This window comes from Poromitra crassiceps (genome assembly GCF_964638095.1).
Source record: "Poromitra crassiceps genome assembly, chromosome: 7".
Classification (NCBI taxonomy): Eukaryota; Metazoa; Chordata; class Actinopteri; order Beryciformes; family Melamphaidae; genus Poromitra; species Poromitra crassiceps.
The window spans coordinates 50,972,448-50,984,764 of NC_139628.1; the positions used below are offsets into that span (position 1 = coordinate 50,972,448).

General features: G+C 40.7%; 1 protein-coding gene across 1 annotated transcript; it reads right to left on the reverse strand.

Moving 5' to 3' along the window:
* Positions 1-48: 48 nt before the first annotated feature.
* Positions 49-7,992, reverse strand: LOC310780321 (C-type mannose receptor 2-like). The gene is made up of 9 exons (XM_083640893.1): positions 7,895-7,992; positions 5,933-6,022; positions 5,713-5,814; positions 5,295-5,425; positions 4,109-4,209; positions 3,880-4,027; positions 2,471-2,626; positions 2,216-2,316; positions 49-605 (listed from the first exon to the last, which is right to left on the reverse strand). Exons 1-9 carry the CDS (start codon positions 7,968-7,970, stop codon positions 455-457), a joined length of 1,056 nt encoding a protein of 351 aa, XP_083497019.1. The 5' UTR covers positions 7,971-7,992; the 3' UTR covers positions 49-454.
* Between the last annotated feature and the right edge of the window lie 4,325 nt (positions 7,993-12,317).

A 12,317-nucleotide genomic window follows, 5' to 3' on the forward strand; every position in this document is an offset into this window, starting at 1 on the left:
TATCTACATTGTATGATGAGGACTGAAGTTGTTTAAAGATCTAGGAGAAGGAAATATCTTCTTGGGAGAGGGTGAAAGACGGCACAAAAATGTTCAAAAAGCTAAATGATGTAGGAAGTAATATGTTCCCCGAGGGTTAACAGAAAGAGTATAAGTAAATGTATTACAAGAAAAACATCAGCATAAGAGCGCAAAAGCAGTCTATAGATGTAAGGATAATATATTTGTCTTCATGTTTTTCAATCTGAAAACGGTACATCTAGTCACAAATGTATGTGTGTGCATGTGATCTATATGTCTATATGTTCTATATCACCTATATCATTGTACATCTATATGTTTGAGATAAGCAAGCTGTCTTTACATTAAGGTCAGATGGACGAATGCATCGTATCTCCCTGGCTTGTATGTAGCCTACAGTAGGCTAAGTGGTGTCATGGGTTTGGATTCTGAGTCATGGAGCTGTTGCCTTTTCACACATCCAGCAGTTTTGTCTGTAACATGATGCATCATTCCAGCTGTTTGTCTCGAGATCTGGCAGAGTAAAGAACTTGATCTCTCCACAGTCTTCATCTTTGCTGCTAGGCTCGCGCTCGTGCCAGTAACTGAAACACACACAAAAAACAGAACACAGTTTCTTCTTCTTCTTCTCCTTCTACTTCAAAATGCAACAGAAGAAGCATTTGATGGACAGCAAAATACAGATGCAGCCACCTTGTATTGGTGGCTTGTCCCTGGCAGATTAAACCAAGAACCAAGAACACAGAAACTTAACTAAACTTAACTTAACCAAATTCAAACTCTTAATAAATAATAATATATAGATAATATCCTCAGTTTCTCTGAAGCAATGTCTCTTATGGTGTAACAAAGTTAAGTTATTTGGCAGGGTAGCTGGCTGGTTGGCTGGTAGCCAGTAAAGGGCGAGAACCTGGGGGTATGTGAAATAGCAAAGTCCTCGATTGGGTCTAAGAGGCTGTTTACAAATGAGCCGCTAAACCCCAGCAAGCTTTCCACTGACAAACTACATTAGCAGAAAGCCTTTTATTGTGAAGAACGTGTAGGAAATGCAATGTTTATCCATTGTTATTTGACAATATAAAAAGGGGTGATTGACAGCTCTGACAAACTTGTCTCAAGCTGTCACTGGCAGCTCCTCTCATGACAGGCCTCCGTACCGTTGGGACCATTGACTGTATGGTTAGGACGGTCGAGCTAACGTTACTTTTACTACTGATTCCGCTACAATTTGATGTGTGATCGGGACCGCAATAAAAAGGAGAGGGCTTGGAGAAAGGTGTGCGAGGAAGTAACATTACGACTGAAGTGGTAAGTTCAGAAAATGAACATTATTGGTTGCGTTAGGCTCAACCGCTATCCTTTCCTGGTCGGCATAACGTTACGAATAAACGATAACCTTAATGTTAGCTGGAATAACGTAATAGACACATTTTCAGAACTTTCCAGGTAGTCCAACTGCCTGCCTATGCCAGGTGATGTGTTTCATACAACTCCCCGATCATTTACATATTACATGGGGCCCACACAAGTTAGCACACAACAAGCATGACAGCCATCAGCTAACGTTAGCTGTTGGTTTTTGTCTTTGGAGTCACACAAACAGACATTGGGGCCATATCTTACGGCCACTGCAAGGGCACGCGTTATCTTTGCTACGGTCTAGCACTCAAAATCCCCCTTTTTTCTTTGAATTACACTCAGTACAACAAAGGATGTGTTTCAGTGACCCAGTGGTAATTATTAACTAGCTAGCAATCTAACGGCAGAAACCTACATGCTAGGTCATTGCTACACACTGAAAATGGTTAAGTTTTGATGAAGATTTTGATTTTTGGAAACTATTTTCCAAGGGCATTGCCGCTAAGCGCCGCCCAAGACAAGTGTGATTGGTTAAACCAAACAAGCATTTTTTTCCGCAATCCCCGAATGGAGACCAGCGCTGCCAGACTCCTCTCACCTCTCCTCTCTCCTCGGAAGGAAGGGGAGGCTGGCAAGCGAGACTAAGGCCATGTTCACATTACAGGCATATCTGATTTGCTGATAAAGTCATTAATCATCATTATCTTGATTGGTTTCCCAAATCTGATGAGCACTAAAGTTCACAAATCAGATTTGGCCTCCTAGTCTGAACATGGCCTAAGAGTACCTTGACAGTATGAAGCTTAGTCTGACTAAATTAAAATACAAAGGTAACCTTGTGGTCAGGGTTGTCCCATCTACCCATTTCCATCCCCCTTCTGTCTTGCTGTCACTCAGTCCAATCCAGATGCGCCTTTGGAATCGTCTTATAAAATCCTGGTTGATAGAGATGTAAACAAACAGGAATCAACAGAAGTGATTGCAGCACGCAGACACACACACACACACACACACACACACACACACACACACACACACACACACACACACACACACACACACACACACACACACACACACACACACACACCTGTTCCTCTTTACTGTTGATGATCACCAGATGAGCTCCTCTCTTCAGACAGTCCTGTCTGCTCTCTTCCCAGGTCTTCATCTCATTGGATACGTAGTACCAGGTGGAGTTAAAGACAGTCCAATGTTCAGGATAGGTTTGTGGTGCAGTTGTGCTCTGGAACACATTCAAGTTCAAGTTTATTTGTCATATGTATAAATACAGTGTATAAATACAATGAAATTATTTATGCTCTGAGCACCCTCAGCCTTAAACACACAAGGACATGGTCACAAAGACAGACAGAAAAAGGTTGTAGACCTGCATAACTATGTAGGCTACACAAGGGTACAAACATGTCTGTACACTTAGTGTAAACATAACACAATCCAAAAACAATACAATAGTAGTGCGCAACAAAGTGACAGTGCGTTGCAGTGCATGAAAATCAACTGTTCAGCAGCCTGGCTGCCTGGGGGAAAAAACTGTTACTAAGACGGGTGGTGTGTGATTTGATGCTCCGGTAGCGTTTTTTGGAAGGGAGGAGTGAGAACAGGGTATGGGCGGGGTGGCTGGTGTCTTTGATGATGTTCTCGGCTTTCTTCTTACAGCGAGTGGTAACGATGTTATGGAGATTTGGTAATTCTGTGCCGATGATTTTAGCTGCTGTCTTCACATACAGTAAACACGTATGTAAGGGTTAATGCATGACGAGGTGTCCGTTATCACTTTTTAAGGGATGACGTGGAGGCGTGAACCGTCCGAGGCAAAGCCGAGGATGGTTGCGAATCTCTCCCTGTACCAGCGCTGAAAAAAATATGAATGGCAATGAACGGAGAATCATTTTATCCCATTTGAATTGTGCCACGGGGTGCCAATGTTAATTTTGTCAAATTAAACAGCTTGTGAAAGCTCGTGGCATGTCGCCGGTCTTCAGCTTTGCCGGTAGAGAAAGTACATCACATAGGCGACAGTGTCTGTTTCTGATTTATAACTTATAGTGCAACAGTTTGGCGACAAACTGTGACTTTCTTGACATGCAAAGTTATGTTTTAAATTGACAAAATTAACATTGGCACCCCGTGGTACAATTCAAACAGGATAAAAAAAAAAATGTTATTCTCCATTCACCGCCATTCATATTTTTTCAGCGCTGGTACAGGGGGAAAAGCAGGAAGTGACATTCACTTTGCCTCTCTATACAGAGCAAGAGGGAACAGACAGATGGACGGACGGACGGACAGACAGACGCACACACACGACTGATCACATAATCTCCTCCCGGCTAGCCCCTGGCGGAGATAATAAACCAATTCTCACCACGATGGTCTGTTTTCTCTACAGGCATTACAGAATATGGCAATTATAAATATATTTCAGTAAATATTTAACAAATGAATGGTTTTAACAAAGCTGTAATGTCACACCACCATTTCACAGATCCAGCCGCTAGTTTGGTCACATCGCAGGTCATTCAATCTGTTCAAAGTGTGAGGAAAACCATTGTATAGCTCAGCACAGTCCTCTGTGCCAACTCCTAAAAAGGCACCATTGTCAGGCTGCTTCTCTCCCCAGTACCTGAAACACAGGAGGACAAGGAGTCAAACCCTGTAGTAACTCTGGAAGTCTCACTTTCACAGAAAAAAGATTAGATCTTACGCTGTGGTCAGAGATGATCCATCCACCCATTTCCAGTTCCCTTCTTTCTCTCTGTCCGTCAGACCAATCCATGCTCTCTTGTTTAGTTCAACCAGGAAATTCTGTTTTTGGAGAAGTAATGAGTGGGTTAGGGTTAGAAAAACCAAAAGCGTCCAACCACTGTGTAAGTTCAGCTCTACAGCAAAAAAAAAAAAGCTATAAAAGTCAAGAAGAAGAAATAGACTTCCACTCAAGCCCAGGCATGTCTTTTGCTAGATTTTTTTTGCAGCATTTACTTGTACTTTTTACTTTCAATAGCCTACTTAAGTACATTTAATATCAGAAAATTACTTTTGATACTTAAAGTCCCTGGAAACCAAAAGCCACAAAAACCTTCTAGCTATTAAATTTAGGGTCTTATGTGAGTAATTGTGTGCCTCAGAAAGTAAGTTGACAACCCTAACCCCAGAAATCGACACTTTTCTACAAGGTCTGGATTTCCATTTCCTCATTGAAGAGAGCGGTGCGCGCGGTGCTAAAATGCATGATCTTATCACATCATAATAGATTTAATCGAATCACACACACACATACACGCGCGCACACACACACTGACACACACAGTAGCGCTGTGCACTCGCAGCGCAGAGATCGCCGTCATAAATACCCGTATGGGGGGCATTTATAATTGTCCTGCTTGTCTATACTGTATATATACTGTTAGAATCTGTACATTTGTGTCTATAATAGCCTACGTTCTTATGTGTGTACATCTTTATTTTAACTTTTCTAATTGCTGAACACCTGGTGATCTGTCATGTATATTGATACGGGTATTTAAGACGGCGTCTCTCTGCCACTTCAGAAAGCGTCTGAGGAAGGGCCGGTGTGGCCCGAAACGTCACGCTGTGTTGCAAATAAAAAAACAACAACGGGAGCTCCTTTGAGGACATGCCCAGGAAACGAGCAGTCGTGATGTCACAGTAACCTTGAACTTTGACCACCAAATTGCAAATTGGAGAAATTCCGTCAAGGCCTTCTTGAGACATCGCGTTAACAAGCTTGCAAATGGCGTTAGTGAGGTCACAGTGACCTTAACCTTTGACCATCAAAATGTAATTAGTTCATCCTTGAGCCCAAGTCGACGTTTGAGACACACACACACACACACACACACACACACACACACACACACACACACACACACCTGTTCCTCTTTGCTGTTGATGATCACCAGATGAGCTGCTCTCTTCAGGCAGTCCTTTCTGCTCTCTTCCCAGGTTTTCAACTCATTGGATACGTAGTACCAGGTGGAGTTATAGGATACAATAGAATGACCTGGAGGAAGCAATTCCATCAGCATTTAATTCAATGCTAAATCTCAATTCAGCAGAGGACTCTTATAAGCTTATTTCCTCTCAAATCCATCATCTTATAGTGCCATAAGCTCACTGCGAATGATACTCGACTCAGTCGCTCCTCTAAAAAAGAAGTTAATAAAAGAAAAAAGGCTAGCTCGATGGCATAACTCCGAAACCCGCAAATTGAAGCAATCTGTGAAATCTGTGATACTGTCTTCGTGTTAACACGTATTATTTTGCTTATTACTCAATGCAATTACTCACTCTGGGTAAAGTTGGTATATAGGTTTCTCTCTTCAGTCAGGCTGGTCTGTAACTGGTCTCTCTCAATCTCCAACAATTCAAGCTTCTGCATATCTGAATTATCTGAAAGATTTTTTCAGCGAAACCCATTTTCATGAAATACTCCTAGCCTAGGAATGAAGATATCTGTTGTTCTTGGCAGTGACCAAGCATAAGGAAATGGAAGTTGGATAACACTCACGCAAGATGAGACGCAGAGACACGTTGAGAGCAACTTGTGTCACACACAGCAGGCCAAAGCTCGCCCAGACCAGCCTGAAAAGCTTTCCCTCTGCAGAAGAAAGAAAGAAAGAAAGAAAGAAAGAAAGAAAGAAAGAAAGAAAGAAAGAAAGAAAGAAAAAGAAAGAAAGAACATAAGGTACAGGGCAAATCTACTCAAAAAGTAATGAGACACAGAACTCTAAAATAACTAAATAAAATCATATACATATAATAAATAATTTAACTTGTTAAAATTTCAAAACCAACCATTTTCTCTTTGGGCTGCTTAAGTGCCTTTCAGTGTAAAGACTAGAATGACCACGCCGTGGATATAAGCCTCCGCCAACAAGTGAGCAGTCGACGCATGTCTGTCCAGACTTTGACGTTTGAGCCAAATGGGAAGAAATTTCATCAAGGTGTTACTGAGGTATGGAGTTACTGAGCTTGAAAACGGTGTCCGTGAGGTTCTTTTGATCGTTCTTTTGATCACCAAAATGTAATCAGTTCATCCTTGAGTCCAACTGGACGTTTGAGGCAAATTAGATTAAATTCCGTCAATTCCTTAACGAGCGGTCGTGATGTCACAATAAGCTTGAATTTAACCACCAAAATCTAATCTGTTCATCCTTGAGTCCAAGTGGACGTTTGAGGCAAATTGGAAGAAATTCTCTCAATGCGCAGTACGTAGTTATGGAGTTAGTTAACCCTTAATTAATGTTAACTAATGTGTAACAGTTTTCAATAAGGGTGCCCTTATTAAACTAGCCCTGTTAATTAAGGGTTTAATTAATTCTTATTAAGCATTAATGAAACCCTTAATTAACAGGGCTAGTTTTCAACTTTACAATAAGGGTCACAAAGAGGATTAATAAATGTTTAATTATAGTTAAGTCATGCTGATTCAACACTCTTATTCGTTTATGAAGTGTTACTTAAGGGATACATGTTTTCAACTTTACAGTAAGGGTCACAAAGAGTATTAATACATTCTTACAGTAATTACGATTAAGTAATGCTTATTCAGCACTCTTTTTTAGATTATTTTTTGGGGCATTTTTGCCTTTATTTGATAGGACAGTAGGCAGACAGGAAAGGTTGGGAGAGAGAGAGAGGATGATATGCGACAAAGGACCACAGGTCAGGTCATTTTAACCCGGGTCGGCCGTGCAAAGGACTATGCCTTTGTGATACGCGCTCTACCAGGTGATGCCCCATTTAGCACTTTTATGAAGTTTTACTTAAGGGATATATACTTTACAATAAGGGTCACAAAGAGCATTATAAATGTCTAATTACAGTCAAGTAATCTTATTCAGCACGCTTATGCTTTTATGAAGTTAAGGGATACATGTTTTCAACTTTACAATAAGGGTCACAAAATGCATTATAAATGTTTAATTACAGTTAAGTAATCTTATTCAGCACTCTTATGCTTTTATGAAGTTAAGGGATACATGTCTTCAACTTTACACTAAGGGTCACACAGAGCATTAATAAATGCTTAATTACGGTTAAGCAATCATTTATAGGTTAGGGCCACATGAAGGAACCAGCAAACCTCAACTTCATGGCTTACATGTTAATCTTCATCAACCATTTACTAATGTTAGTTATTACCTTAATTAACATGTAAACCCTTAATGAATGTTAACAAGAGACATTTGTTAAGTTATTGCATTTTTATTGTATGAATAAACGGTTACTTAATACTTATTAATGTATTAACTAATGCTAATATCAACTTTAGAAATTATGAAATTAATACCTTAGTTAACATGAACACCATCAGTAAATAATTACTAGACACATTAGTTAATACTAACCCTGTTAAATTAACTAAGGATGAATTAACCCTTAATTAATACCCTTATTGTAAAATGGCACCAGAAAGGGTATCAAGAGAATCTAAAATCTTCAATTTATGTTTTCACATTTTCCTTACCAGGTTTCTTGGCCTGCTGGCGCCGCTCAACAGAAGTAGCCACCCTGAGATGATCCCTGTTGACCTCTCTGGCCATCTCTGCAAATCCCTTTGCTTGTGACTTCTGCACCCGTTGTTTGATTCTAAAGTATGTGAGAATGAACTCTTGTCAGCATTTGCTAACCACATCTCAAGACAGGAAGTTTCAAGACAGGACAGTTTGGTGCACTGCAGCAGCCCCAGGTTTTTCACTTCTGTTTTTGTCTGTATGGCCATTTCCCAGTCTGCCTTGAATAAAACCCCTTGATTCAGGACCAACTAAAATAATGTCTGTCTTGTCTTCATTTCGCTTTAAAAATATGTTCGTCCATTTGTTAATGGCTGAGACACAGTCAAGATTAGTGAGGATATCAGGGTCATCTGGCCTCACAGACAAGCACAACTGTGTATCATCAGCATAGGTGTGAAGATGTACACGTACAATTTAGGCTACATTCAGACAGACTCCAGTGAGACGCAGTGGCCGCTGCAATGTACAGTAGTGCAGTTCTAGTACAGCGATGTGGGTGAGTCTCCATAGGGGGATTATGACATGACGATACATAAAGGGCCCCCCCTCACAGCGTACAATTATGGCCAGAATAATAACTAAGACTCTGGAAAAAGTGTATCCATATATTGCATCAGGCGAGTGCCCGGGGGCACCAGCCAATTTGCCTTGTTGGGGGGCACCACACATTAAAATTTAGTATTGGACATTAATTTTGGCCGCAGAGTAGGCCTAATATATAAAGAACCAAAATTAATCCTCAATACTAAAAGAATAATAATGAGAAAGAATCGTGATTGGTGCCCCCCCCCCCCACCTCCCTCCATCATTTGAATGTATCCAGTTCAAGCATTTTGTGTGGTGAGAGAAAACATGTTCACCAGAGGAACTGCTAAGAAAAGGTAGGCTGAAATCTACTTCCCCAAGTGTGCTCAGTCACCACAGTCAGGCTTTTCTTAACCCTGCCTGTTAACTGTGGGTGAGAGATCTTCACAATTTAAAGATCTCTGTATCTCACCCTGTCACTAATTGTAGACTAAGGGTGAGAGATGGTTTTCACAACTTAAGAGTTTAGAACGAACTGGTCGAGTTGATGTTTCTTGAAAGGTTTTCTCTTTGAACTGGACGTGCGGTTTGTGATGCTTATAACAACCATATACTAACGGATAGCCTATGCATTGCAATATATTCAGTTGGCCGCGCTATCTGATGACGGTCTGAAAAAATAAATGACAGCAGTAATGGAGCAGTAAGAATTTGGTGGCTTAAACAACTGAGTTGGTTGGTTTTTACACCAACTTTGTCGGCTGGCGGTTTTCGGACCTCCGAGCCAATCACAATGCTTAAAAAAGCGAGGTCCACCCACTGAGCAAGGCGGGCACAGTTTAGTCTGAGCCATGGAGCTGACCGATTGTGTTGTGAAATAATCAACAAGGATGGCTGGTCCGGTTGATTGTGGTGGGCTGGTCTGGATTAAAGTCCAGGTTCAGCCCATTGACTCAATGTGCTGCTGCTTTCACCTTCTGCAGGTCCCACTGTCACATCATCTCACCTGAAGTGACTGACTGCTTGCTACAGTTTTTGAGCTTGCCTTTGGTGGTATGGAGCTTTCCTTGTCTGTGGTGCTGAAGTTGCATTAGATCTCTGTGTAATGTTTGTTTGTTTTAAGTCATGCTCTGTAATGGTTTGGCATTAAGTCTTCATTCAGGCCTTTGAACAATTATGATCGAAACAATGCATTTTAGCAAGATGCCTTTGATAAGAGTTGCATTCAAATTGAATACAGTATTTCTGTGTAAAGCCTAAAATGGCATTTGTAGGCTCAAGTCAATCTAAGGTGTATAGTCATTTGTTGTTTGGTAGCTAGGCTACATCATCTAATTGTTTGCTCTATGTGTGTGTGTTGAGCCTGTAAGCGAACTCTGGTCCGCTTGAAAACGTGCGTCTCGGTTCATTTGCAATGAACTCTAGGGCGGGTTGTTTGTGGTGTGAAAGCAAACCGAACCAAACACAAGAGCAAATATATGAAAGGCAGTGCATTATGAGTAGAAGCAAGGGCGTCGTTTTGGTCTCAAAGTTGGTAGGGTCGAGGACGGCAGGAGGGGAGGTGGCTTCGGCGGCGCCGCCGAAAGAAATTTGAGCTTTTTTTTTTACCTTTTTTAGCCATATTTAGAGGAATATCTAATTTTAAATAAAAAAAAAATCGGTTTCTTTTAACCTTTTTTAGCCATATTTATGTGTCCTGTCAGCATAATTGTAACTAACAAACACAAACTGTAGGTTTAGCCATCTAATCATGTTCTTTCACAAACAGCCGGTTTGGAAAGAAAACATTGCCACTGAAACCCACACACCATGCATAAAAGAATGTGCACTGACTTATACTAACTTTCACTTACCAGTAATATTACAGTGAAACAGAAAGTGCCTTTTCATATCCATCAATATATTTCAACAAAATATACACAACGTTCAGCCTATTACAACTTTCTGTTCTATAGTATTCTTCCTTTTCTGGTTTTCTGCATGCATCCAAACATCTTCACATTCATCAGTAAGCCCACCAGTCCAAATATAGCTACATTACTTTGTTTTATTTCTGTTCTATAGAATGCCTCATTTTAATTTTTCTTATTTCTGCATGCATCCAAAATAGGGGTGTAACAATGCATGTAACATGTACACATGCATGTAACTGGACAGGACACTTTTCTCTAGCATCTTCTTGCTCGCGTTTTGCAGGTTAGCAGCTGTAATGTAAAATGATACTCTGCTGGTTCACACAGTTTAACGTTATAAGATAAGATATTACTTTATTGTCAGACAGAGTCCGAAATTTGTCTTGCATCCTCAGACACTTGTTTCTCATCGATACATACAACAGTGCAAAACGACAACCAACACCATCCTCAAAGTGCATAGTAGACAAAACAATAACAATAACAAAAGACAAGAATAAGAAAAGGCTGCAGCGCTTCCTAAGTCCCTGTCTACAGCCTCTAGCCTGTCACAGTTTGACAGCCTGGGGCACAAATGCGACGCGTGATGCGCGTCGGACTTTCAGTAATAAAATTTGTGGTGTGTTCCTCCACCTCCACCAACAATGACATTACTTACAGTTGCTGCAGGGGGACGCCTCTTTTTCCGAGCGGGAGGAGGAGGAGGAGGCGGCGGCATGTCGGCGTGTAGTAGTGTGTGTCAGAGCCATGTGTGTGGGTGGGCGTTTGTTTGGTCATCAGCCAAATGAGCCAATCAAACGTGAGTTTGGGGGAAAAAAATTGGACTGGCCCATTCAGTTGTGAAAAACAGGGGTAAATGTAACTTTGAACATATTGCAAACTAATTTCACTCAATAATGGTCGGGTCAATTCTATCCTTGCAAAATATGGGAAGTAGGGGTGTCACAATATATCGTCCCACGAAATTTCGCGATAGTAAAACGTCACGATATGTATCGTTGAGATGAAATCTCATATCGCAAAAAAAAAAAAAAAAAATTTTTTTTTTTAAATAGACCAAGAAACGTCTTTGTTTGGTAAATGGTAAATGGCCTGCATTTATATAGCGCTTTTATCCAAAGCGCTTTACAATCAGTAGGTAGTCTACATTCACCCATTCATACACCGATGGCAGGCAGGCTGCCACGCAGGGTGCCTACACACCATCGGGAGCAAGGAGGGTTAAGTGTCTTGCCCAAGGACACAACGACAGCAGCTGGGAGGGAGCGGGGATCGAGCCGCCAACCCTTGCGTCATTGGCCGACCCGCTCTACCTCCTGAGCTAAAGCCGCCCCTCTTGTTTGTTGAAGTTCAATGTGTGGAAAGTAGTTCAGTTGAACAAGTCTCTGAAGAGACACATGAGAAGTTATACAGGAGAGAAACCATTCAATTGAGTTTCTGGCAAAACTGTTTACTTGACAGGAAAAACTGAAGATGCATAAAAAATAGATTAAGAAAAGTCTTGTTGTTTGAGTTTGAAGAAAAACTGAAGATGCATAATGAGAATTTATACTGCTGAGAAACCTTTTAGTTCAAAGTAAATCTAAGTGATGGTGTAACTCATTCTATTTCAAGATAAGCCTTATCTCCAATCTCATGTTTTTTCTAGTTGTTATTGTAATAACAATTTCCCACAACAGCATGTTTTGTATTTGTGCATTTCAAATAAAATACTACTTTTCCAGTCATATATTGTCATTATTCAAGTTTTAAAAAATATTGTTAAAATCGTATCGTATCGTTATCGTGAACCCAGTATCGTGATACGTATCGTATCGTGAACTGAGTTATCGTGACACCCCTAATGGGAAGACAATCTAAATTACCTATATAACTGCACTCCAAAGATAATGCAAATAAGGTTGCTTAAAAGTTGGTAGGGACAATTGGACACCCT

Coding starts and splice junctions, on each gene's coding strand:
- LOC310780321 (XM_083640893.1), bottom strand. CDS start 7,970: ATGGCCAGAGAGGTCAACAGGGATCATCTCAGGGTGGCTACTTCTGTT. Junction 4,210..5,294: donor TCAACAGCAAAGAGGAACAG/GTGTGTGTGTGT, acceptor CTCCAAAAACAG/AATTTCCTGGTTGAACTAAA. Junction 606..2,215: donor GGGACAACCCTGACCACAAG/GTTACCTTTGTA, acceptor TGTGTGTTTCAG/TTACTGGCACGAGCGCGAGC.